This window comes from Zootoca vivipara, chromosome 8, assembly GCF_963506605.1.
Source record: "Zootoca vivipara chromosome 8, rZooViv1.1, whole genome shotgun sequence".
Taxonomy (NCBI): Eukaryota; Metazoa; Chordata; class Lepidosauria; order Squamata; family Lacertidae; genus Zootoca; species Zootoca vivipara.
The window spans coordinates 3,207,802-3,235,493 of NC_083283.1; the positions used below are offsets into that span (position 1 = coordinate 3,207,802).

General features: G+C 47.6%; 1 protein-coding gene across 1 annotated transcript in view; it reads right to left on the reverse strand.

The window, feature by feature from the left end:
* Positions 1–27,692, reverse strand: part of RHPN1 (rhophilin Rho GTPase binding protein 1) — a 48,517-nt gene continuing 20,825 nt past the window's right edge. The window contains exons 3-15 of the mRNA XM_035125643.2: positions 27,141–27,269; positions 24,328–24,403; positions 23,174–23,251; positions 21,910–22,034; positions 20,078–20,244; positions 15,856–16,043; positions 14,582–14,738; positions 12,290–12,409; positions 10,931–11,125; positions 9,454–9,530; positions 7,953–8,099; positions 6,430–6,588; positions 1–5,522 (exon numbers count right to left, since the gene is read on the reverse strand). Coding sequence (XP_034981534.1) covers positions 5,298–5,522; positions 6,430–6,588; positions 7,953–8,099; positions 9,454–9,530; positions 10,931–11,125; positions 12,290–12,409; positions 14,582–14,738; positions 15,856–16,043; positions 20,078–20,244; positions 21,910–22,034; positions 23,174–23,251; positions 24,328–24,403; positions 27,141–27,269 — 1,843 coding nt within the window. The 3' untranslated portion in view covers positions 1–5,297. The remainder of the gene's footprint in view (positions 5,523–6,429; positions 6,589–7,952; positions 8,100–9,453; positions 9,531–10,930; positions 11,126–12,289; positions 12,410–14,581; positions 14,739–15,855; positions 16,044–20,077; positions 20,245–21,909; positions 22,035–23,173; positions 23,252–24,327; positions 24,404–27,140; positions 27,270–27,692) is intronic.

The window sequence follows — 27,692 nt, forward strand, 5'->3', positions numbered from 1 at the left end:
TCAGAGGCACTCTTTTTATTGCTATCGTCACATTTTCCAAGGCTGAAATCAGATACAAAGTAGGTCGTGGGGTTGAGCCTACGCTCAAATTAACACTGTCAACGTTAAAGGTGGGCAGGGTAGCAGGGATGTGTAAGCCCCTCTTCATTTGCAAATACACCCCTTCTCAATTTTCAAATCCAAGTTTACACATTTCTACATATCTGCGGTGTTTCCACCCTCTCGCTTGCATCAGAATCCACATTAAGAAAACATAAGGAGCCAGCAAGCCGCAGCAAAAACACAAATCGAGCCCTAGGTTGCTACTTAACACTTCGGCTCAAATTAAATCATTTCTCGCGGGTTCAGGAGTCCCAATCATGAGAAAAGGAAAACATTCACGGAGGGAAAAAATCAGTGTTCCTGTTCTTTAAATGGACAACAATCAGGAGTTTCTGCTACAGAAGAGCCAGAGTGAGACACAAGGCTGATTTAAAGCAACAGGGCTTTGCAGTTTATTGCATTGGGCTGCCAAGGTTTCAATTTGCAGTTAGCAAACCGGACCCTTCATTTCCATGCTCTGAAAGGCTTGAACTTTACCTACACTTCCACCTGTAACCCCTCTTGGTGGCCACAAAAATGGGCAATCCCGTCTGTTTTGGAATACAGTGGAACCTCGGTTTATGAACACCTCGGTTTATGAATTTTCGGTTTATGAACGCCGCGGACCCATCTGGAACGGATTAATTCACTTTCCATTACTTTTAATGGGAAAGTTCGCTTCAGTTTATGAACGCTTCAGTTTATGAACAGACTTCCGGAACCAATTACACCCATGTTTCAGTTTATGAACGCTTCAGTTAAGTACTTCACGGACCCGTCTGGAACGGATTAATCCACTTTCCATTACTTTCAATGGAAAAGTTTGCTTCAGTTTATGAACAGTTACTCCGCGGACCATCTTGAACGGATTAATCCACTTTCCATTACTTTCAATGGGAAAGTTCGCTTCAGTTTATGAACGCTTCAGTTTATGAACAGACTTCCGGAACCAATTGTGTTCATAAACCGAGGTACCACTGTATGCTCTTGTGAAAGGATTAAAATAACAATGGCCAGTATTTCCACCTACCCAAAAAACGAACCGCTGTGTTGCAGAGGGAGTGTGTATGTGTTTCTAAACCAGGAGGTAATGTGGAAAATATCTGCCTTTAAAAAAGGAAGTTTGGTTTATTATTAAGTTAGATCAAGCTATAAATTATTTCCACATTTGAGCAGCTAACAAAACAACCGAAACCCCCTGCAGCTTCTACAGATACTGAAAATGACGGCGGCTGAAGGTTTTGGTCTCCAAAAGGGCAGATAAAGGGAACCAACAGGAAAACGGGACAAAACCCAAATGTGGTGGTTGATGCTCGCGTACGGTATCTTACCCACTGTGGCATCTGGGCTGCCTTGCAGTTTCAACTTCCTTACTTGAGCTGCCTGCAGCCATTTGGTCAGCTGGAAATACAGTGGTGCCCCGCTAGACGAACGCCCTGTAAGACGAATTTTTCGCTTAACGAAAGGATTTTTCGAGTGGAGGTTGCCTCACTCGACGAATTCGTTTTACAAAAAATTCGTCTAGCGAATTGCGGTTTCCCATATGAATGCATCGAAATCCAATTAATGCGTTCCTATGGGCAAAATAAAAAATAAATAAAAATTCAATGCATTCCTATGGGATTCGCTAGACGAATTTTTCGTTATAAGAATTGACCTGCGGAACGAATTAAATTAGTCTAGCGAGGCACCACTGTATCATTTTTTTAAAAACTGCTCTCTGTGAAAGGCTGTGAGACAGATGTTTGGGTTGGGGTGGGCCTGCCTGGTGGCAGAAGGGGAGCCCTAACGTAGGGCCTGTTTTATGGGCCCAAAGCATCCTCTGATTTAGAGAACAAACCTGTATGCCCTCCCGATCTTTCTCAATTGAATTCCTTGCATTTGCAGCAAAGTAGGATTGGGAAGGTTTCGAGCACCGACTGCCCTTGAAAATGGAGCAGAGCACTTTGGAGAGCCTTAGCATCAAATCTCCTACCAGGATACTGCCTTATCCCGAGTCATTTAACTCAGCATTGTCTACACCAGGGGTGGCCAACTCCCAAGAGACTATGATCTACTCACAGTTAAAAACTGGCAGTGATCTAACCCCTTTTGGAGGGTTCAGGTCAAAGTTGTTGAGCTTTTTTTTAAGGGGGAGAGAGGCCCCATTTTGGGGGATGCAGGGCAAAAGTGTTGAACTTTTTTAGGGGACCCAAACTTGTTGAGCTTCATTGGGGGGAGCCAGTGATCTACGATCTACCTGTTGGACATGCCTGGTCTACACTGAGCAGCTCAATAGCTCTCTAGGTTTTCAGGCAGGGAGTCTCTCCCAACCCTACCAGGGGACGCCAGGATTAAACCTGGGACCTGCATGCAAAGCAGCTGCTCTGCCACTGAGCTGTGCCCCTTCCCCAGGGCCAGGGGGTCAGCTGCCCTCATTCACTTCCTCCTTGGCCTGAAGCTGCCTACTTTGCTAGGAAGCGGCCTTATAGCACCCAGTTGGCTTATTTGTTCCTCTGGTCCAGGAGTGTGCCAACTCTGACTGGCAGTGGCTCTCCAAGGCCACAGCTCTTCAGCCATCACCCGCTACTCAAGACCCTTTTACCTAGGGATGCTGGGGATTGAATTCGAATCCTCATGCACTGCAGCCGCACTTCTCTTGCCAGTAACAATCTCAGAGGAGGCAAACACAGAAAACGTGCAGGTTCTCTTCCCTTCCCCCTCCCCAAAGTGCAACAGAAGAGAGTGGGCAAGCCTACTAGGAACAGCGAGAGTTTTCCAAATATTTTGTCAATTGCAGATTGTGAGTCCACTTGGCCTAGAGATTCTTATTCCTATTAACTGCAAAACGCCGAGTTCATTTTGGTGAGATGAGCACACTGGCTTCCCATCACTGCAAATGAAAATAGAAGCGGCCACCAGAATATTTTGCGCTTGCAAACTTCAGAGAAAAAGAGGAGACTGCTTGCTAGATAAGGCCAGCGGCCTCTCTCGTCCAGCATCTTGCTCTTGCTGTGGCCAATGAGATACCCATGGAAAGCCCTCGGGCAGAAGCTGAACGCAACACTCTCTGCCTATTTGCCAGTAGCTGCACACAGAGGGGCTCCGGACAAAACAGGCTGGCACCATGGCTACTGGCAGAAGAGCTGCCTTTTGTTCCTAGCTTAATTATTTCCTTCCACCAGATTTGGGTGCAGCTTGATGTTTTTCATTTGTTTTAAAAAGGACACATGCACCCCGACAGGTGTGGCAATGGTGCCCTGGAGAGGGGGGGAAGGGGGATTCCCTAGGGGGCACTAAGAGGCAAGGGGGAAGCAAGGCAGCACTGGAGGTGTAAATAGCTATCGAACTTTGGAAAACTGGCACCCCCAGCTCAAGTCCATCCATCTTCTTGAACCAATCGAACTAAATAGTTTTAATTGGATTTTGATTCATCAATACTGTTTTGAATTTTATTATTGTGTTATTACCTTCCTTGATCCTATCTGAAGAAGTGTGCAGGCACACGAAAGCTCATACCAATGACAACCTTACGGTAGTTGGTCTCTAAGGTGCTACTAGAAGGAATTTTTTTTATTTTGTTTCGACTACGTCAGACCAACACGGCTACCTACCTGTAACTTGATGCAAGCTGTTATTCTGAATAATGCTTTTTATAAGGTAGGGGGGCACTCGGGGTGAGTTTATAGAACCAAGGTGGAGGTGGCCCATCCCCAAATTGGGAACCTCTGCTCCATGCCAACAGCAGGAGGACGTGCACCCCAGGCAAAAGGGGGAGCCCACCCCAAATTTATAGATGGAAGCTGTGTAGTAGACTTGCCTCGCTCTGTCACCGACATCACCATCGCCTGCAGTGTGGGACAAAGACTGCTCCATGCCGCAAGAGCAATTTGCAAACTGCAGAAGAAGTACAGCAGCAGGAAAGAAAAAAAACCTGCTTGTGCCCCCATCTCAGTGGCTGCTGGAATATGCCAAAGTGCTTTAAAAAACCACTGGACTTACAGAGCACCGAACCGCAACATCCCCTGGCAGATGGGAGATTTGTGTCACCGGGCAAAGACTATTTCCAAAACGCCTGACATGTGTTAAAACCTGTAATAATCCTTACGAGAGGCCCTGTAAGGCAGGCCAAGTATTACTCCCCAAGTTGTGGGTTGGGATCTGGGGGCAAGAGAAAGGCTTGTCTAAGGCCACCTAGGTAAGCAGCTGGTGGCTGCAGAATTTGAACCAGGGACTGCGTCCCTCAGACCCTCCGGCTGCGGATCTAAACACACTTCTCAGGGAGCAAGTGCCATTATTAACATGCCTCCAAGTAAACATGTATACGATCGCACCATTAGCCTCATGTTTCTTCCATGATCCCAGAAAGATTGGCAAGCCTGAAGGCTTCTGCAGAGGAATGCCTATAATAACCAGGACGTGCACCAAATCACAGCACAAACCAGAGTTTACAAAGTCAGTTCAAACCACGGTTTCGGTTCTCCTTTGCAAGTGGCTTGTGATCCATGCTTCGCTTTCAAAAATGGTTTGATAATTGCTCACTTGCCTCCCTTACGTTGCTTCCCTACAGGTGGAACTAAACTGAGCCACTTTGCTACAGGTGGAACTAAAAACCAGCCATTTTGCTCCTATGACTCGTCTCCTAGATCTGTTGATGGTCTTCCTAGCAGCGAGTTGAAACCTGCATTGTCCCGAACGCAGGAGCCGCGGAGAGGTTTGCAATGCCAGGCCAGGCAGAGCAAGAGCCAGGGCACCGTTTCCCAAGGACCGGACACGAATGCTCCTCTTACACGGCTCAAATCCCAAACGGCCACTTGCCCACCGCTATGACTCAAGCAATGCCTTGGGCATTAGGAAATTAGAACGCTGCAAACAGGCATCTTGGGGTCCTCCGAACCTGCTGGCGTTGGAGGCTGGTTAGAAGGCGCGTTATTTGAAAGAGCTCTGCTTGTGGCTCCACCATCTTGCCTCCAGCCGGATGCCCCCAGGAAAATGGGGCTTGCGGGCAGCAGCCCTCACCCTGCCACCTGGCATTTGGAGGGATGCTGAGCCTCTCCTAGCCCTGAGTTCGAATTCCCTGCTTTTCAGAAGCCAGCCTCAGCAGAATCCTCGACTCCTCCTCGAGCCGCCTTACATGCTCCAAAAATGCCAGTGGGGTGGGCATCCTTGGCCGGCAACCTGGCGCCTCCTTCTCCCGCCCGCGGAGTGAAGGAGCAGGGGCAGGAAGTGGGAGCCACTCAGCAGGCCAGCTCGTTGTCCCCCACGGCAGAGAAAGGGAGGCTGTAGCTGCTGCTGCTGCTGCTTTTGCTTCGCTTGCTTCGCTTGCCCCATGCCAGAATGGAGCTGGCGCCTTTGCTCTGAATCAGGGTCTTCCGGCAGTTCTCCTTGTTGCTCTTCAGAAGGCCACTACTGCCGCCACCACCAGCAACGCCAGGACCCATCGCTGAAGGCTTCTTGTCCACCTTTCAGAGGGAGAAAAAAAGACGGGGTTCGGGTGGAGGAGAAGTGGAAGGAGACCACTAGCTTACTAGCATTTAACTTTTGTTGAACGTTCTCATCAAATTCCAGCAGAGCAGAACCATAAAGCGTTCATCGCTTCGGCATAAGACATGCAACGATTCCTGCATCGTGCGGGGTTGGACTAAATGACCCTTGGGGTCCCTTCCAACTCTATGTTCTTCATGCTGCCCAGGTGAGCGTACAAACAAACGAATTACCTAAATTAATGGTTCCTGAACTTTCCTGGGCCACTGCCTCCTTTGTTCCATAAACTCACCCCCAGTGCCCCCTAACCTGTAAAACGCATCATTCAGAACAGCGGTTTGTGCAACCCACTAAGGAGCACAAGAACAGAATAAAATAAAACAGTAACAACTGCGCATTTATTTTAAAAAAATCCGATTAAACCTGTTTAGTCTGATTAATTCAACAAAACTGAAGAGCTTGACCAGGTGATGCCAGCTTTTCAAAGACTAATGGCCATTTATTTATTCAATTATTTAGTTGTTTATCCCCCCCCAGCGCCCCCTGCCTCTAAACACCCCCCCCAGGTAAATCCTGCTGCCGCCACCCACCAGGAGGCGCTCCTGTCCACTTTGGGAACCACTGATCTAAGTGACGCATCCTGCAGTTCCCTGAGCAATCCTAAGAGAATTGTAGAGTCGGAAGGGGACTCCGAGGGTCATCTAGTCCAACCCCCCTTGCAATGTGGGAATCTCAACCCATAGGTCTCCCATCCAACCCAAAACCAGACCAGACCCTGCTTAGCTTTGCAAATGTGCCAGCAGTTTTATTGCTGCACCACTAGGAGGACTACCCTGCCCCCCCTCCAACGGGCCTTTGCTCACCCCAGCCCCCCAGCCTGCTTACCACACTCTGCCCTTCGGAGTACTGCAGGGTGATGACGCCGACATCTGCTCCCTCGTCCCCGGCCTCCTTCAGGAGCTGGACCACCTCTGCATGCTTGGACCACTTGCAGTCCTTGCCGTTGATGGAGACGATGTAGTCCCCTTCCTTCAGGCCGGCGTCCTGGAAACCCAGCGAGGAGAGGTGAGGCCCAGGGGAGCTGGGAACCCCACCCCCCACAGAATAGGGAAGAGGGAGGGAGGGGAAGGGGCACCAAGACCTTCAGGAACCCCAAGGCTGTGAAGGATTTTGGTCAGCAAGAGATAAAGTAGAAGGAGCAAAGGCAGTGTAAGGGGCAGAGCGCACAGAGAGCCCCCTCCCATCCTGAGGAGCAGCTCCTCCACCAGCAGTAGTGCCAGCGGGGAGGGGGAAGAGTCAAGTGAGGAAAGAGAAAGGAGGAGACGGGACTCTGGCAGCATAGCAGAGCCCCTGCTACACGTGGGAGAGGAAGAGAGCGAGGGGGGAAAGGGGGAGAAGGAAAACAGGGAAAGGAGGCCCTTTTCCCCTCCGGTTCCGGAATTACGCAGGAGAAAACGCGGAAGGCAATTTGGCGTGCCCAGACTCTTATGCTGGAAGAAGACGCGGAGCACGCCATTCCAGGGTTCTGGTTCGGACTAGACGGATGTATCCTGTATAGCTCTATCACTGTAAATAGACTGCACATAATAAAAGCATGAAAAGGCAAGGGCGTGCAGAGTCGTTACACTAGAGTAGTCGCAACGCTCACCCTGTGACAGGCAGGCACATAGCACAGTCTCCAGTCGCTTGGCAAAAACCCTGGAAAGGACGGGACTTGGGAAGGTGGGGACCTTCAGTCTGCCTCATAGAGGCAAGCCCCACAGAAGAAAAGTTGCTATGCACTCCTGAGCAGATCCTGTTTTTATCCTAAAGAATTAACTTCACTTACTCCGTGTGAGTTACTATTTATTAAATCCATTCACCGCCCTTCATCCAAAGCCCTTGGGGCGGATCACAGCATAGAAATACAAAATGAAAATACAAGACGTGTAATAAAAACATTATTTCCTAGGGGGGAAATCACAATGCATTATGGACACACACACTCTCTCTCTCTCTGGCTACACTTCTAGATATTTTCTCTGCATACTGAACCGATTTGTAGAAATCCTTCAGGTGTGGGGGAGCTGAAGGTTCAACCAGCGAGAGTTCACATATGTGCAGTGGAACCCCGCTTTCCGAGCATCTCAAAAGTCGAATGTTTCGGAACCCAAACGCCGAAAACCCGGAAGTAATTGCTTCCATTTTCGAATGTGCCTCAGAAGTCGAATGGCTTCTGAGGAGCGTTTCTCAGTTTTCAACATTGAAGTTGCCGACAGCCCTTTGCGCCTCGGTTGTTGAACGTTTCGGAAGCCGAGAAGTCTTCTGGAACGGATTACGTTCGCCAACCGAGGTTCCACTGTATAGGCCAGCTTCCCACATGCTGAGCCAGGCAGCCCACGTTCCCAACCGCAAGACCAGCCACTTACCGCCGCACAGCCTCCAGCGATGACTCCAGCGATGAGCACCGGGGAATCCCCTCGGAGGGTGAACCCAAAGCCGCTCTCGCCTCGGACCAGGCGCACCGTCCTCGGGGGGTGCCACTTGTTCTTGGCGGAGAAAACCGACAGCGGACCCTGCGGGAGGCAGATGGAAGTACTGCAGGAGAGTCTTCCAGGGCTGGGGGCGCATTACGCACCCCCAAAATGCATGCGCCTTCCTGGCGCCAAGAACTTCAGAGCAGCCCCCGCAAAGCAGAGAATTAGCATCCAGTTCCCAGGGGGGCCAGAGAGATGCCTCCGTGGGAAGTCTGAAAACATTCTCCCCCGTGGGGTTCCCAGAAACCGACACTCAAGATGTACCACCTCTGCTGCAAGACGGCGGCTCGTGGGATTGTCCTTTTGGTAGGGACACATCCCTTGCTGTGCAGACGAGTGTGCTCTGAATTTCAGACTGGACTACAGCAATCTGCTCTATGTGGAACTGCAAAGAACTTTGGGTATTGATCTTAGCCTTTGGTAAATTTACACGTTGCCCTTCGTTCGAGGATCACGGAACGTTCACAGCATAAAAACACAAAAATACATAACATAATCCCAAACAAAACAATAACCCCCAAAGGCCCTTATTAATTATTATTGTTATAGCCAAAGGCCTGGGAGAATAATATTAATTTATTATTTGTACCCCGCCCATCTGGCTGGGTTTCCCCAGCCACTCTGGGCGGCTTCCAACAAAGATTAAAATACATTAAAATGTCACACATTAAAAACTTCCCTAAACAGGGCTGCCTTCAGTTGTTTTCTAAATGTCAGGTAGTTGTTTATTTCCTTGACATCTGATGGGAGGGCGTTCCACAGGGCGAGCGCCACCACCGAGAAGGCCCTCTGCCTGGTTCCCTGTAGCTTTGCTTCTTGCAGTGAGCAAACCGCCAGAAGGCCTCGGCACTGGACCTCAGTGTCCGGGCAGAACAATGGGGGTGGAGACGTTTAGGGCTTTAAAGGTCAGCACCTTTAAAGGTCAGAAGAGGAACCAGGCACCTAAAGATGTAACTAAGGTGCAAGGCAAGGCCCGTTCTTACACTGCCACACTCCGGACTTCTCATGGAGAAGGGCCTGTGATGATCACAGGGTCCAGGGCAGTTCATATTTGGATAGGCAGTCCTTGCGGTCCTGAGCCATTTAAAGGTCAAAACCAGCACTTGGGCCTGGAAACTAATTGGTAGCCAGTGCAGTCGGAACAGGATCGGTGTAATATGCTCATATGGTCTTGCCCTGGTGAGCATATTCTGCACCAGCAGAAGTTTCCGAACCATCTTCAGAGGCAGCCCTACGCCCATTTCACTGCGTGACATGGAGCTCTATAGCATTACAAGGGAGGGACAAAAGGGGGAAGACAGGAGGGCGGACCTCCGAGATCTGTTGGCAATGGATCCACTCTACGCTTACGCGGCACCAAAACCTGGCCTCATCCAGGCCCTTTGGTACTTACCAGCCTGTGGAAGATGTCTGTGACTTTCACCTTGGAGAAGTTGGGAGATTTGATTTCTGGCCTCTGGTGAGTTTTTGCTAAAAGAGAGAGAGGGGGGGGAACAAGGCTGAGAGAGAGGAGGGGCACAGGAAGTGGTGCTTTGAACCAGCCTTTGTCAACCTGGCGTCCTCCAGAATTCTTGGGACTACAACTCCCATCAGCGTGCGCTGGCTGGGGCTGATGGGAGTTGTAGTCCAAAACGTCTAGAAGGCACCAGGTTGGGGGAAGCCTGCACAAATATATCAGTACGTATCGCTTCTGGAGCTGGATCCCTAAGGACTGCAAGTAGATAGAAGCCAAGGAAAAGCAGGTGTTCCACAGAAACCCAGCGTTTCACTCTGGGCACAAAGAATCCAGCATCGCTTCAGCTGTCTTTTCCTTTCCTTGGGCATGTTTCTAGTCCTTAAGCCTGCTAAGAGATCCCTTTTGATGACCCCTGGCAAAATCTCTGTGTCCAGAAGGGAATTCCCCCTCTGCTCAGAAGACAGGGAGTCACAGATTCTCCCCTTTCCTGTAACTTGGCAGGTTGTTTTAAAGCATTTTTAAAAATATTGCGCATTGATGCTGTAATAAAACTGCCCTGGGACTTTGGAGTGAAGGGCAGATAATAAATAACCGCAAGGGGTCTTAACCAGGACGACCAAAATTTCCATAAGGAAAGGGGAAAGTATATAATTTACCTGAAAAAAAATCATTGTAAACAATGACAATTATTAGTAGGATTGGAATGGCGCTTGTAGTTAAAAGTTGCACTGTGGTTTTATTGGAGATTTAATAGAATTGGACTAAGAGAAGATGCAGGAGAAAAAAGTTAACGTAAGGAGGGGAGTCCCAGGGAACTTATGGAAATCGTTTTATTTATTTGTTTGCTTGATGGTTGTTGGCAAATCTGAAAATTTAAATAAAATTATTATTATTATTATTATTATTAATAATAATAAGGAGTCTGGATTTTTTTAAAAAAATAATGCTTTGTGTGTTCATGTCTAATCTTGCCTCTTTCTAAAATGTATTTATCGGTGTGCATTTTTCTTCCTGTGAATCTACCAAAGAACAGGGCAGCGGGCAGCTTGCATGCCATGTCCTGTTGGTGTAACGGCACTTCTTCTGATAGGAAACGCTTGGCAAGGAGGACACAAAAAATGGGGGTGGAGGAAGGTCAGTTGTGGGGAGCAAGAAACGTCCCCATTTTCATCTGAGGCATGTTGGAGGGAAGGAGGTGCTCTCACGCACATATCCTGGAAGGCAGCATGTGCTAATCCAGGCATCCCCAAACTTCGGCCCTCCAGATGTTTTGGACTACAATTCCCATCTTCCCCGACCACTGGTCCTATTAGCTATGGATCATGGGAATTGTAGGCCAAAACATCTGGAGGGCCGCAGTTTGGGGATGCCTGTGCTAATCCCTCGGCCCGCTGCCTCCCCACTGCTCACTTACGGTGGATGTTGGGGGCGTCCGCTGTCTCGAAGAAGTCTTCCTCATGGTCGATCTCCGAGTACTTGCCGAGTGACCGCTTGTGGGCAAAGCAGAGGACCTCCTGGAGGATGTCCATCTTCCTCAATATCTTGCACAGGCTGTGGATCCTCATGGCTTCCTCGTGCCTCATGATGGCCTTTCTGAGGTGAGCCTTTCCTACAAACACACACAAATATAGTATTTGGTCAGAACATGAGAAGAGCCTGCAGGATACAAATCAGTGGCCCGCCCAGTCAAAGAATCACAGAATCCTAAAACTGAAGAGTTGCAAGGGACTCCGAGGGTCATCTAGTCCAACCCCCTGCATTGCAGGAATCTCAACTGGAGCATGCATGACAGATGTCCATCCAACCTCTGCCAATAAACCCCCAGCCACCATCCATTCCACTTAAAACAAACTTCCTTCGTCAACAAGCAGCCCTTGAGATATCGGAAGATGGCTCTCCAGTCTGCTCTCAGTCTCCTCTTCTCCAGGCTAAACCTACCCAGCTCCTTCAAGCACTCCTCATAAGGCTTCGTTTCCAGACCCCAGATCATCTTGGTCTTCCTCCTCTGCACACCTTCCAGCCTGTCAACATCCTTCATAAATTGTGGTGCCCAATTGTGGTACCCAAGTGTTCTCTAATAACCAAGGCAGAATAGAGCGGGAAAATTACTTCCCTTGGTCTGGAAACTAGACTTTTGTTGATGCAGCCTAGAATAGCATTAGCTTTTTTTGCTGTTGCATCACACTGCTGACTCATGTGAAACTTGTGGTCCATCAGGATCCCTAGATAATTTTCACAGGTCCTGCTAGAAAAGCCAGGTGTCCGCCATCCTATATTTGTGCAGGTGGTTCTTCCTGCCTAAGTGCAGAACCTTAACACCTGTCCCTATTAAAATTCAGCATCCTCTTCTCACAGCAGTCAACCTGAGGCCTGTGCGAAGCCTGCAAGCAGGATCCGAGCACAACTATCGCCCTCCTGTGGTTTCAGCAACCAGGATTCAGAAGCACCTCCCGACTTCTCTTGGCATGTTCATGCACCATTTAACTATGTGCAAAGTTAAGGAGAGCTCTGCGGCTGGGTCAGGTCAAAGGCCAGCTGACTTCTGGAAGCCACCATGTTGTCCAAGGATGCTCTAAGCCATGCATCCCCAAACTGCGGCCCTCCAGATGTTTTGGCCTACAACTCCCATGATCCCTAGCTAACAGGACCAGTGGTCAGGGATGGTGGGAATTGTAGTCCAAAACATCTGGAGGGCCGAAGTTTGGGGATGGCTGCTCTAAGCCAGTATCAGGCAGGGGAAGGAGGGTGGAGGAATCCTGGGAGGGGGGCTTACCCAGCTTCCTTCGCTCTTCGTGGTCCTGCAAGAGCAGCCGGACGTCTGGGCCCTTTGGCGGGGTGACGTGGAACTGGAGGAAAGCTTTTTCATGCTCCGGGAGATCCGTGTCAGGCGGAGCTGCAGGAAACAGACCAGGAAAAGGCTTACTTGGGAGGAATCACAGAATCGTAGCATTGGAAGGGACCCCTAAGGGTCATCCAGTCCAACCCCCTTCAATTCAGGAATCTCAGCTGAAGCATCCATGACAGATGGCCACCCAACCTCTGCTTAAAAACCTCCAAGGAAGGAGAGTCCACCACCTCTTGTGGGAGTCTGTTCCACTGCTCAACAGCTCTTACTGCCAGAAAGTTCTTCCTGGCAGTTTAGTCAGAATCTCCTTTCTTGAAACTTGAAGCCATGGGTTCAAGTCCTACCCTTCTGGAGCACCAGAAAACAAGCTTTCTGCCTCTTCCATGTGACAGCCCTTCGGGTATTTGAAGATGGCTATGATATCTTCCTCTTATCCAGGCCAAACATACCCAACTCCCTAAGCCGTTCCTCATAAGCTTTTATTCAGACTCATTTAAATGAATGAACACGGCAGAGATAGGTCCATTCATTTCAATGGGTCTGCTTTGAATGAAACAGAGTCGAATGCTACCTGTGGATGACTTACACTGACTTAGAAGTTTAATTTAAGATGGCTGTGCTGTCCTGCTCGCTCAACGTGAGCTTTTCCTCTCTTTTTCCTCCCTTGTTCAATTTGCTATTTTCCAAAAAGAAGAAGAAAAGGAAGGAGAAGGATTGTTTTCTGTTGCTCCAGAGAAGCGGACACGGAGCAATGGATTAAAACTTCAAGAAAGAAGATTCCACCTAAACATTAGGAAGAACTTCCTGACAGTAAGAGCTGTTCGGCAGTGGACTTTGCTACCAAGGAGTGTGGTGGAGTCTCCTTCTTTGGAGGTCTTTAAGCAGAGGCTTGACAGGCATATGTCAAGAATGCTTTGATGGTGTTTCCTGCTTAGCAGGGGGTTGGACTGGATGGCCCTCATGGTCTCTTCCAACTCTATGATTCTATGATTCTATGAAAAGCCGCAAGCCGCAAGGCAAGACATGCCAGACTACTTGAAATCCAGCTGGTTTCTAAACCCTGCCCAATTCTCTGGGCAATCGCCGCTTGCCAAGTCTCTAGTCCTGAGCGCGGCGGAGACCACATGACCCAAGTCCTTGTGAGACGCAAAACAGTCCGTAGAGGTAATCCCCCCTGCATTTATTATCATTCCCCGGCCAAAGCCCCGGCTAATCTGCTTACGTTAGGAATGAACTTTGGGATTAGGGCTGCTCTAAGCACTCGGAGGAGACAGTTAACCGCTAAGGAGGCTCAGCTGAGCAACTTCCTCCCTGCTCTGAAAACAACACCTTGGAATCAGCCGCCGCTGCCCTAAGCCCATTACGGTCCAAAGAGGCTGGCATCGTAGGCGGCACATGCCAGCTTGGCTTGGGGCTCAGTCTGGCGAGGAGTTTGCCGACAGGCTGCCGAGCCAGTCAGAGACCGTTCTCCTCCAGAGATGCACAAAATGGGGAGAGGCAGTGAAGCCAAGACCAGGCTGGTTTCAGATCCAAATCAGCCCCAGGCTTGTCCGATTCAAAATCTAGGCCAGATCTACTCAGAAAAGCGCCCAGGTACAGAGGATGCCGCTTTCTACCACCCCATCAAGTTATGAGTCCAGCTAGCAAAGTGCTGCTTTCCGGGGTTTCACTATCTTGAACTGTCAGGACATAGCATTGCAGGCTTATGGACACAGGATGAGGCAGGTGATGCTCCTTTATACCAAGTCAGACCACTGAGAATTATCCATTTTGTCAAACGACCCAAACTGTTTCCATCCAAGCTAGCCGATGTAAGAACTGTAAACTTTATGAAGCTCGCCTTTTTCCTCCTCCCTCCTCTTCCCCCTTTCCTTGTGTGTCGTGTCTTTCAGAGCGCAAGCCTGAGGGGCAGGGATTGCCTTAGTGCAGTCTTTTTTGTTTTTTTGTTTTTGGGTAAGCTTCTCCAGGAACCTCTTCAGTAAAGGAGTAGGGGGGGGGGGAAACTACTTAAAAAGAAAGAATGACTGAAATGGGAATTGCAAAGAATGGCAATGTATTGGGCAGTATTGGGGGGGGGGAGTATCAGCTCCCCAGCTGCATATCAATGTCAGCTGGGTGCATGTTGCACAAAAGCCACAGGTGCAGAGGCAGTAATTGTGCTTGGGGGGCAGAGGGAGAGATTGAGGGCGCGGGCACGAGAGAGCCAAAGCGGATACTCACCGGGGCAGTCGCAAAGAGCCATGGCAGCGTAGCAGTGAGAGAGAGCCTTGAAGTGCTCAGATTTGACATGCACCATCGTGGTCCATGAAAACGGGATGTAATCCTTCACGTGGGGTTGGGTCATTGTCTGATACACCAAGGAGTAGACCTCTTCCACCTGGAAATGTCATGGATAGGTACAAGGTGGTACCACAGGCATGGTAAACATTACTTCACATCCACCACCCCCAGTGGCTGTTGGCCTGGAGCAGACGCGAGGGGAAACTCCAGGTGTTTATCGAGCATCCGCCCCGACTGGCTTGCACAATGCAGAGAGTCTGCCCTCATTCGACTGCAGGGAGATCGACACAACCACAAGCACCCATCAAAATTTGTTTGCCTGTTGCAATTTGTTGCAGTCGAAATTGGAGTTCTTGGGAAAGTCCAGAAATAAACAGTAAATTGCAAGAACTCAGGCCAACTCTGGCCTGAGATCTTGCAATTTACTGTTCATCATAGTTTGTTGGCAAAAGAGTACAGTGGTACCTCTACTTACGAATTTAATGCGTTCCGAACACACATTCGTAAATTGAAATGCATTGGAATGCATTGGGAGAAAAAATTCATAAGTAGAAGCAACCCTATCTAAAAATTCGTAAGTAGAAAAAATCCTATCTAAACCGCATCCAAGATGGCGGACGGAGCTCCGTTCGTAAGTAGAAACATTCATAAGTAGAGTTATTCATAAGTAGAGGTACCACTGTATACGACATTAATAATAATAATAATAATCTTTTATTTGTACCCCGTCCATCCGGCTGGGTTTCCCCAGCCACTCTGGGCGGCTTCCAACCAAGATTAAAATACATTAAAATGTCACACATTAAAAACTTCCCTAAACAGGGCTGCCTGTTGAGCTCCCGCTGTAATTTGTTTGACGAGATGTACTGTATACCACAATGACAGTTCACCGTAATTTGCTTGCAGGGTATGTCTCCCCCAACTTCCCCAGCCACAAACGTCCTTTTTCCATTTTATTTATTTATTTTTAAAGCACATTTGTTGTGCCAGGGTGGCAGAGCACCTTAACCCACCGGCAAACCTAAATCTCTGTTATGCGCTTCCATCGCTCCTGCAAAATACTGACCGGCTCTCCCCCAAATACTGGAAATGGAAATCCCAGGCCGTCGCCGCCCTCCACCCCCCCCACAACTAGCTTAGATTCCAACCCCACTTGTTGCGCCCCTCCTAATGATGCCAGCTCCCCACGAGAGGCATGCGCAAGGATTCTGTACCCTGGCGGCTTCCTGGGCGAGTTGCAGGCAGGCGAGGAAGTCGCTCTGGGCTCCGAGCAGGATGACCTTCTCAAAGATGCACTCCTGCACCTGAGCGATCATCAGGCGCACCAGCATGTTCAGAGAGGCTGCGCTCATGTCCAGGCTGGGGGCGTTGGAGAAGTTCTCCTTCAGGTAGTTGAAGGCGCCTGCAAGGGGGGGGGGGGAGAAAGAGCAACATCCCCGAAGTGAGATGGTCCCGGAAAGGCTGGATTCGCCCTTCTGCCAAGCACTCAGCGCGGGCAACAGACAACGGCTCCGGTCCAAAGTCCGAGGAGCAAAAAGGACGCAGATTTTGGAACTGTGCCCTAAACGTTTTTGACATACCTGCAGCTGCCAAGATGGGGTTGCCCCACTTAGTACCATAGCATTGTAATATAATAATTATAATAAATTTTATTTATACTCCGCCCTCCCCAGCCAAGACCGGGCTCAGGGCGGCTAACAGCAGATATAACAATTGATTAAAATACAGCTTAAAAACAAGATTAAATACGACATTAAAATGCAGCCTCATTTCAAAAGCAACTCAAATCAAAAACTGTTTGGGGAAGAAAATGTCAAATCTTCACCAAAGCCGACTATCCAGGCTGGTCTTACGTAGGCCAGAAAAAGCCAGGGAAGTCCCCAAATATGAGTTCCATCACAGTAGGGAAAAGGAAAAAGGAAAGAGGAAGAGGGGATCAAGTTGATTCCAGGCGGAACTACTCTGTCTTACAGGCCCTGCGGAAAGAAATCAGATCCCGCAGGGCCCTGGTCTCATGAGTCAGAGCGTTCCACCAAGCCGGAGCCAGTGTTGAAAAGGCCCTGGGCTCTGGTAGAGCTGGAAGGACCCTGAGGGGGTCCCTAATCCAAACCGAGCCTAGACCCTGCGCTCGTCTCCTGAGGTCTTTATCTACGTCCCACATCCTTGAGAGGTGGCAACATGAGAACAGGCCTTTTCTGTGGTGGCTCCTCGATTGTGAGATGTTTCCCCAGAGAGGCTCGCCTGGCGCCATCGTTACATCTTCAGGCGCCAGGCAAAAACATTCCTCTTTACCCAGGTGGACTGCTATTAAATAATCTAATTGTGGGGGAGAGGACGTTTCCTATTACACTTATTTTACTAAAAAAATTCCTTCAGTAGCACCTTAAAGACCAACTAAGTTTTTATTTTGGTATGAGCTTTCGTGTGCATGCACACTTCTTCAGATACAGTGAAATAGAAGTTATTTTACTATTAGGTTGTCTGTCAGTATGCTTTCTGCTATGGTTTTATTCTGTTTTTATCACTGCTGTTTTTTAACGTGTTTCTTTCTTCTTCTTCTTTTGAAAATAATTTTTATTAGATTTTCCAATTAAACAACATCAAGCCACATTGAAATTATTCCCAATAACACTTTATAGTACAAATCCAAATTAATTATACAATTCCAATTGAAGGAAACATTCCAATTATGTCTAATTATATTAAATTTTTCAGACTCCCCATGCCTCAGATTCCAGAGCTTCCTACTAATCAATACTGCCATTTGCTTTTAATAATTTCTCCCTTATTATTCAGCTTCTGATGTAAACCTTCACATATTGTCCCCAAATAATACAGTCCGTTCCAGTTTTTTTTAATGTGTTTCTAGTGTTGTACACTGCCCTGAGTTCTTTTGATAAAGGGCGATCTATAAATTGAATGAACAACAGCAAAACAAGAGCCACAATATCCCTGCAACGCAGGGAATCTCAACTAAAGCATCCCTGACAGATGGCCATCCAATCTCTGCTTAAAAACCTCCAATGATTATTAAAGGTCAAGAAAACAACAGGCGTTCCTGGAAACAGGAGCACAGGAAGCTTACACGGAGTCTGGCGATTAGTCCATCAAACTCAATGTTCCCTACACTGACAGGCAGCTTCGCTCCAAGATTTCTGGCAGAGATTCATTCCTACTGCTAGTTGGAGATGCTTTCAGTGGCTGAAGATGAGGATTGTAAAAAAAATGCTTTAAGCTAAGCTGTTCAGGACAGGCAATGTTGGAAATGCAAGGAGATGGAAGAAAGTTAAACCTTTTTGGGAGTTAATTTATAACGAACTGAAAAAGCTGTTAAAATATACATTCCCAAAGAAGCAAGAGCTATTTTTGTTGGGTTTAATTGGAAATGAAACAAAACAGGATGACATAAGAATATTTATGTATGCCACCACAGCGGCCAGAATGTTACTGGCACGGCAATGGAAGTCACCAGAGATTCCATCAATTGAAGATTGGAGACGTAAAATGATAGAGTATATAGACTTGGATAAGTTAACTGGAAGGATAAGAGAACAAAAAGACCAGAAAACCCAAAAAGAATGGTGTAAATTTTCGGAATATCTTAATATGTATTGTAAAACCTTACAAACACTCACAGATATGTAGTAACACCTGCATCAGTAACAACTGAGTTTATTTGGATGTTGATGAAGTATATTTAAACAAACTAAGTTTGGACTTAGAAGAGTGAGAGATGTAAGAATCTGAAAAATAAAACCAAAGCAGGGGGAAGGGGAAGCTGAGTTCGGCGGAACAAAGGCCAAATATTTTTGTTACTTAGGAAGATATCCCCAAGAAGTGGATAGGGGGATATCCGTGTATGTTTATGTTCTTCTATGCTTAAATTTATTTTTGTTTAAATCTTTGTTTTCATGGAAAAAACTCTAATAAAAATTAATAATAATAAAAAGCTGTTCAATCAGCATGCAACATTATTCAATACTGCTACAATATTTGATAAAGAATTAAGGGGACAATTGATGGAAATTAAAACCTCACACAGGAAGAACAAAGGAGAGCTTCACTTGCGAATTTACAAGGAAGAACAAAGGAGAACTTCACTTGCGAATTTACAAATTATTATACAGTAGCACCTTGGCTTATGTTACCTCCGGGTAACGTAAACTTCGGGTTGCGAAAGCAGCAAACCCGGCAGTGTTTTGCCTTGTGCGCATGCAAAGAAGCGGTCTACCACTTCTCCCTTGGTTGCGAAAACCTCAGGATCTGGCCGGACCTCCGGAACGGATCCTGTTCGCAACCGGAGGTACCATTGTACGTGTTAATGCGAACCGTATTTAATGATTGTAGCTGTGGTATAAGGGATTTTTATCAAGAGTGGGTTGTATTTTGTTTGAGCAACAGTCTGGAGGCAGAATTAAAGGGAATTAGATCTTGAAGTACAGCATGTGGCAAGCCACACAAAGTTTATAACTGGCTATGCAACTGATTTGTATTTGAATTGGTATTGCTATTTGGTATTAATATGATATTAGATTTTTATAATGGAAAATTAATAAAAAGTATTTAACAAAAATATTCAGTACTGCTAGGATTTGATATTTAGCAGTTTGGGGAAAGGGCCTGTTCCTATGATGGAAGGAAAGCGGCCAGATGCAGTTATGTAGTCCGTTCCCTGCTAACAAACAACAGGATACCTGATTCACTGTAATATTTAATTCCACTATCGGCAAATGCTAACCTCCACTCTGCACCAGAAAAGAAAAGAAAGTTTGACCACTGGACCTCAGTTCAAGTTGTGTCAAGGGTCGTAAAGACTTAATAGGTTTTCTTTCTGATTGCGCCACAAATAGCAATAGCCCAGCAGTGGAAAAATCGGGCAGGAATACCCACAGATCTGTGGTTTAATGCTGCATGGCAATGTGGCCATAGAATCATAGAGTTGGAAGAGACCACAAGGGCCATCCAGTCCAACCCCCTGCCAAGCAGGAAACACCATCAAAGCATTCTTGACATATGCCCGTCGAGCCTCTGCTTAGACCTCCAAAGAAGGAGACTCCACCACACTCCTTGGCAGCAAATTCCACTGCCGAACAGCTCTTACTGTCAGGAAGTTCTTCCTAATGTTTAGGTGGAATCTTCTTTCTTGAAGATATCAGAAAGACTTAGCTGCCACAGAAGGGTTGTATAAGCAACTTTCAAAAAAGACACATTTCGCCGTAGTATGGCATTCATTTATTTCTGGACGAGATTTCCCATTGCTCGCCACCCAAACAGATCCAAGTATTTGATTTGTCTAAAGCCGAAATAAGGGCACTCCTGTAATTTTCACTTTTGGCAAGTATGCAACCATTTGATGTTTGTTCATGTGAAAAATTGATAAAAACAATTTTAAATTTTTGGGTAGTGAGGGGGTGTGAATCTGAGAATCTGACGTACCAGACGCCTTTTGGAAAGCCTCGATGGCGCAGTCCACGCCTTGCAAGGTGGTACGGTCCTGCCGAGCGCCGATCTGGGTGTGCAGGGCGCCGATATTGAAAAGCACACTCCCCTTTTCGAAGGCCAAAGCCCGCTGGTGGGAAGGCACTCCCGTTAAGGAGTCATACCTAGAAGCAGGGAGACGAGGAACTCTGTTGAAACTGGAGAATTTTGGGCAACAGCAGCAGCAACCTGGGCGCCTCCGGGTGTTGCTGGACTACAACTCCCATCGTCCCTGAACGTTGGGCCATTCCGGGAGCAGGGACTGATGGGAGTTGGAGTGCAACTACCTCTGGAGGACTGCAGGTCCCACAGCAAAAATGTGCAGGCTTTCTACCTGGAGTTTGTAGCTGGAGGCGCGGGGGGCGGGGGCAGTGATACCCCGCCATGTAACGACACATGCGCAGCATCCCTCTGCGCATGCGTGTTACGTAGCGGGGGATCGCTGCCCCCCAGCAACTCCAATCTGCGAAGTGCGGCGGCAGGGGGGGTGCAACTTGGCGCCCCCACCCACGTAACTCCCAAACTGAGCCTCCAGCCTCCCAGTAAAAATCCGCTTGGCGCAAAGTGGCACCCCCCCCCCGAGTGGAACCCAGGGCGGCCCGCCCCCATCACCCCCCCATTGCGACACCCCTGATTCATCCTGATTTGCTAGTGCCTCCACTCCCATTCTAACACAGCTCATTGCTTTTCTCACAGTAACCTTCCTAACAACACAACACACAAATCTGGGGGTTTGGTTTTTAAAAGTGGATCTGTTGCACCAGTGCTGTTTTTCGAGAAAAAGAGGTGCCGGAGCTCAGCATGAACGCCTCCCTTCTTCTCTGACACAGTCGTATCTTGGAAGTTGAAAAGAATTCGTTCCGGAAGTCGGTTCAACTTCCCAAACGTTCGGAAACCAAGGCGCGGCTTCCGATTGGCTGCAGGAAACCCCAGCAGCCAATCGGAAGCCGCTGAAGCCCCGTCGGATGTTCAGGTTCCAAAGAATGTTTGCAAACTGGAACACTCATTTCTGGGTTTGTGGCGTTCGGGAGCCAAAAGGCATTTGGGATGCAAGGTACAACTGTAATGGCAAAGGAGCCCACCTGAGAGCTGCTGGAACTAAGTTCCTCTGAGTTCTGGTTGAAAAAAGCCCTGTGTTCCATGGGGGGGGGGCAGAATGCTTTAATCCATCGGATGTTCCAGCAAGCACTTGAACCATAGAATCGTAGGGATGGAAGGGACATCGAAGGTCATCTAGTCCAACCCCCAACAATGCAGGAATCTCAGCTAAAGCATCCATGACAGAGGGGCATCCAAACTCTGCTCAAACACCTCCAAGGTATGAGAGCCCACAACCCCCCAAAGGAGTCCATACAAAGAGCTCTTACCCTCCCCCAAAATCCTGAAGGACAGTATTGTGGCATTAGATAACTGAATCTTGCTGCTTTGAGACAAAATATTAGCAGTACTGAAAAATAAAGCATGCTGATCGTATAGACAAACACCCGTTGTTTGTCTTGAACTTTAATATTCCTTGGAGTTTTTAAGCAGAGGTTGGATGGCCACCTGCCAGGGAACCTTTAGCTGTGATTCTTGCACTGCAGGGGGGTTGGACTAGAGGACCCTTGGGGGTCCCTTCCAACTGTAAAATTTTATGATTCTAGGAGCTCAGGTCACATTTCTAAGCACGGAGGCCCTGTTCCCAAGGCAATCTCTGCAGGGAGTTTTGGCTGGGCCGGACCAGGCTTGCCCTCCCACCCCCGGCCACGTCTTCCCCATCCGCTCGGCAAGACTGGGAGAGGGCAACTGACCAGTGGAAGAAAATTCCAAGGTTCTTGTTGGGAGGGAAGAAGCGGTTGTCCAGGAAGTACAGCTGGCTGTAGTATTCCATGAGCAGCTCCAGGCCTGCCTCGTTCCGGCTGGGGGTGCGCATGGCCTGGAAAGAAGGGGAAAGAGATGGAAACCTGGTCAGTTTGGGCAATACTAAGCCAAGTGAACCCATGGTCTGACTCGGCAAAAGGCACCTGCCTACATACATATCAGATCCATGAGGACTGGAGCCTTGCTTTTTATATTTAGGAGAGGGGGCCGTGAGGTCATAAATGCACTCTTCACTGGCTGCAGGGATAAGCAGATGATCCTAGAATCCCATGCATGTAGTAGTTTTCCCACTAGCAGCATTGTTGTTTTTGCAAAGGAACTTGTGCCAAACCGAACAGCAACCCTTCAAGGTAGGCCAGTGTTACTGAAAAGGAGTTCAGGGATATTTTTGAAAGGTAATTTTATAAGGGCTGCCTTCAGATGTCTTCTAAAAGTCAGATAGTTGTTTATTTCTTTGATGGGAGGGCGTTCCTGTGTCCCTATCTGACTTTTAGAAGACATCTGAAGGCAGCCCTTATAAAATTACCTTTCAAAAATATCCCTGGACTCCTTTTCAGTAACACCACCAAGAAGGCCCTCTGCCTGGTTCCCTGTAACCTCACTTCTTGCAGTGAGGGAACTGCCAGAAGGCCCTTGGAGCTGGACCTCAGTGTCCGGGGAGAACAATGGGGGTGGAGATGCTCCTTCAGGTCTACTGGGCCGAGGCTGTTTAGGGCTTTAAAGTTCAGCACCAACACTTTGAATTAGGCTCAGAAACATACTGGGAGCCAATAATAATAATAATAGTAATAATAGTAATAATAATAATAATAATTTATTATTTATACCCCGCCCATCTGGCTGGGTTTCCCCAGCCACTCTGGGCGGCTTCCAACAGAAAAATAAAACACAGTAATCTATTAAACATTAAAAGCCTCCCTGAACAGGGCTGCCTTCAGATGTCTTCTAAAAGTCTGGTAGTTGTTTACCTCTTTGACATCTGTTGGGAGGGCGTTCCAAAGGGCAGGTGCCACCACCGAGAAGGCCCTCTGCCTGGTTCCCTGCAACTTGGCTTCTCGCAACGAGGGAACCGCCAGAAGGCCCTCGGTGCTGGACCTCAGTGTCCGGGCAGAACGATGGAGGTGGAGATTGCCTAAGGACAATCAGGGACCCAGAGCACCCCAGGCTATTTCTCGAGAGCAAAGCTTCACTCACCTGCCGCAGCTCCACAAGGTCTTTGATCTCGCTTTCGTACAAGGCACCGTCCTCGCCATAGTGCTCCCAGATCATCTCCTGGGAGGGCAGGAACAGAAAACAAGAGGCGGTTGCTCTGGCAGCTGCCGATTTCCCTAAACACAGTTTCTATACCGATGCCATACATTTCCACCCTTAAGAACATATATGAGGAGCCTCCTGGATTGGCCCGATGGCCTCATCCAGTCCAGCATCCTGCTCTCATTGTGGCCAATCAGATACACGTTTTGGCAAACGGGATTCACACACAAGAGCAACTCCCCCCTCCTGTGCTTTCCAGAAACTGGGATTCAGAAACATCGCTGCCTCAGACCGTGGAAGCAGAATATAGCCCCGGTGGCTAGGAGCCATTGATAGTCCTCTCCTCCTCCACAAATTGGCCTGATCCTTTTTTTAAAGCCACCCAAGTTGTCACTGCCTCCCGCGGGAGCATAGCTGCCAGGCCTCCCATTTTTCGCGGGAAACCCCCGTATTTTGTTACCATTTCCTGCTGTTATCCTGAACTGATTATAGCCCGTAAATATCCCGTAAAGCTCCTGCCGGTGGCCACGTCCCGGCTCCCGGCTGTCTGCACATGTCTGGACATGCGTAGAAGCGACTTCCAGTGCCGCGCCGCCCATGTCTGGGCACCGGAAATCAGGAAGCGCTGACACCGGAAGTGTCCAGACATGCGTAGAAGCGACTTCCGCCACCGCGTCTCCGTGTAGAAGCGACTTCCGGTGCCGCGCAGCCGCTGATCCCGGATTTTTCAATCCGGGGGGTGGAGGGTATGTGCGGGAGTGAATTTCACAAGATGCTATGCTTGCTAAATGCCACCGCCTCCACAAAACGAGGATGAATTAACCCTGATCTAGCCTACTGCACAAATGCAAGGTTTAAATCCACAGCTTCTCCCGGTTTTTGCCTGAGGTTCCCGTGCAGCTGCCTGTCTGAAAAAGATGCCCTGAAAAAGAGGCATGCATGCACAAGGAGGAGTCTCTAGACAGGGGGACCCTGGGCTTCGTAAGGAGCGTGAGCCCCCAGCCCCATTTCCCTGTGCCTCCTGTTAAGTCTCCAAAGTCGGCCTTTGGAAGGCAGAATCGTCCCAGACTCCATTTGGCAGAAGACTCTCCTACCTTCAAGGGTTCTGCCCAGTCCAGCTCCTTGGTCTCTTTGAGCCCCAGCGGGATCATTGGAACACTGATGGAGTCACTGGGAGAGAGAAACAGATCACAGGTCAGGAGCAAAACATTTGCAAGGATGGATGTGCCATTTTTGGCGCCTGCCATTCCTAACTTTTTCCATCTTAGAATCATAGAATCATAGATTTATCCTCTAGAATCATAGAATCGCAGAGTTGGAAGAGACCACAAGGGCCATCCAGTCGAACCCCCTGCCGAGCAGGGAACACCATCAAAGCATTCTTGACATATGCCTGTCAAGCCTCTGCTTAAAGACCTCCAAAGAAGGAGACTCCACCACACTCCTTGGCAGCAAAGTCCACTGCCGAACAGCTCTTACTGTCAGGAAGTTCTTCCTAATGTTTAGGTGGAATCTTCTTTCTTGTAGTTTGAATCCATTGTCCGTGTCCGCTTCTCTGGAGCAGCAGAAAACAATTTTTCTCTCTCTTCCATATGACATCCTTTCATATATTTGAACATGGCTATCATATCACCCCTTAACCTTCTCTTCTCCAGGCTAAACATACCCAGCTCCCTAAGCCGTTCCTCATAAGGCATCGTTTCCAGGCCTTTGACCATTTTGGTTGCCCTCTTCTGGACACGTTCCAGCTTGTCAGTATCCTTCTTGAACTGTGGTGCCCAGAACTGGACACAGTACTCCAGGTGAGGTCTGACCAGAGCTCTGGTGAGGTCTGACCAAATCTTGAATTCAGTTCCCCCCATTTCTTTTTCTTATAATAAATTTTATTAAGTTTTACATTTTTATCATAACAACAACCTATCATAAAACAAAAAATAATACAATTCTCAAATTTCCCCCTCAACTTCCTCTTCTGGTTTTTTTTTTTACATATTAACTTCTCCTGCTTGATTTGCATCTTAATCTTAAGTTCTTTATGTTAAATATTGCTATACTTACCATTTTAATATCATCTTTATAATTTCTATGTGGTTTTTTTGTTAGCTGTAAGTGTTTTCTCAAACCCTGCTAGTGTCCATTTCTTTACATGGTTTCTGTAAATACAACATAAATGGTTCCCAATCTTTTATAAAGTCTCTATTGTCTTTGTCTCCAAGCCTTTCTGTTAACTTTGCCATTTCAGCATATGCCATCCATTTTTCTTGCCATTCTTCTTTGGTTGGTATTTTGATGCTTTTCCATCTTTGGGCTAGGTGTATCATAGCCGCGGTTGTAGCATACATAAAACGTTTCTTCTTCTCTTTCGGCAAATCTTGACCTGAAATGCCTAATGTAAAGTTCCCCTCATTTCTGCGCTGCATTTTGCAATTTTGTTTTTTAAAAAAACCTTATGGAAATCTTTCAACAGTTTTAGGTCAAATTACATAAGAACTAGGGCTGCCATACGCCCGGATTTTTCCAGACACAGCTGGGAAATGGGCTTGATGGGTAGGACTCGAACCCATGGCTTCAAGTTACAAGAAAGCTGATTCCGACTAAACATTCGGGGGGAAACTTTCTGACAGTAAGAGCTGTTTGACCGTGGAACGGTCTCTTTCGGGAGGTTGTGGACTCTCCTCCTTTCGGGAGGTTGGGTGGCCATCTGTCAGGGAGGAGGGATGCCATATGGAGGAGGGGGGTTGGGCTAGATGACCCTCGGGGTCCCTTCCACAACGCCACAGTAAATGGAATTATTTACACCTTGGCGTCAGCTAAAGTTTTACAGGTGAAACAGAAAATTAGAATATCGTCGAAAAGTGCATTTATTTCAGTAACACAACTTAAAAGGTGAAACCAATATATGAGATAGATGCATGACATGCAAAGCAAGATATGTCAAGCCTTCATTTGTTGTAATTGTAATTATTTGTCGTTAGGCGGGTCAATTATAAATGGAATGGAATTAATGCAATGTAATAGCGATGTTTATTTTTGTATTATTGTAACTATTTGTTTTATTACTGTGGAATTTTCAAAAGAAAGTGTTTGTAAAAATTAAAAGAAAAATAAAAAAAATAAAAAGTTGCATTTCTGAAATGCCGGTAAATGCACTTTTCGGTGATATTCTAATTTTCCGAGTTTCACCTGTATACTGGAATTGTTCAGTGGCTTGTTAGAGTACCATTTCTATTTATTGCTGCTGCATAATGGAATACAGATTTATTGAATGATTGAATGAATAAGGAGACTAGGCCTAGCAGGTTGAGAATACATAGCAAACATTTCCCTCTTACAGGGTGAAAAACAGAGAGCTCCTCTTGCAGATCTTAGAGACCTCAGACTGAAGAGGCAGGAGAGGAAGTGCTGGGCGATAAACCAAAGAGGGAGTATAATTCAAGTCTGAAATGTTTGACTCAGCATCAGGGACGCTCATCCCTTTCTGCAAAGCCTAAAAATGAAGAAGGAGGGCTTTGCAGAGGCACAAAGGATCAGGCCTTAAGATGATAAAGTTGGGGCAGAGATTCTTTCAAAGCAATTAAGTTGCTTTAAACCCCCTGCAAAGGACTAGCTTCTTTTAATAAGAGTAATAAAGCCAGCAATGATTTTTTTTTTTAAAAAAAAGCAAAACCAGCTTTGCAAATGGCAAGGGACTAAGGGGAAAATGCTGCCGGAACCTCCAGGTTTGCATACAAGAAATAGCTTCCTGCGTGGTCTCCTTTATTTATTACAGTTTATTCCACATTTTTCTCCAAGGAGCTCAAGGTGATGCATATATGGTTGTCCCCTTCCACACTTCTGGACCGAGAGGGGAAATGAGCTCTGGTCCCAAATTTGGGGGGCAACCGCTGCCACCTGCCACCCCCCTTACCTGTCATTCTGGTAGACATCCATGCAGCTGTTCAGCTCCTCCAATTCCTCCTTCAGAAGCTGCAGGTTGGAGTTGACGTAACTGAGTTCCAAGGCAACCGTTTCCTTTACTTTGTGGTTATTGGTGGCCCTAATAAGGAGGGAGGAGGGAGAAAACGTCACCTTATTCATTTCACTTCTTTCACACCTTTCTGCTAACTTTGCAGAGCTGCTGCCAGTCAGTGTAGACAATATTGAGCTAGATGGACCAATGGTCTGATTCAGTATGAGGCAGCTTTCCACCTTAAGGTCCCAATAGGGGTTACAGCATTAAAAACAGCTTAAAGCAACTTGTAGCCCTAAAAATGAGGGACCCAGGTGGCGCTGTGGGTTAAACCACTGAGCCTAGGGCTTGCTGATCAGAAGGTCGGCAGTTCGAATCCCTGTGACGGGGTGAGCTCCCGTTGCTTGGTCCCAGCTCCTGCCAACCTAGCAGTTCGAAAGCACGTCAAAGTGCAAGTAGATATATAGAAACCGCTACAGTGGGAACGTAAACGGCATTTCCATCTGCTGC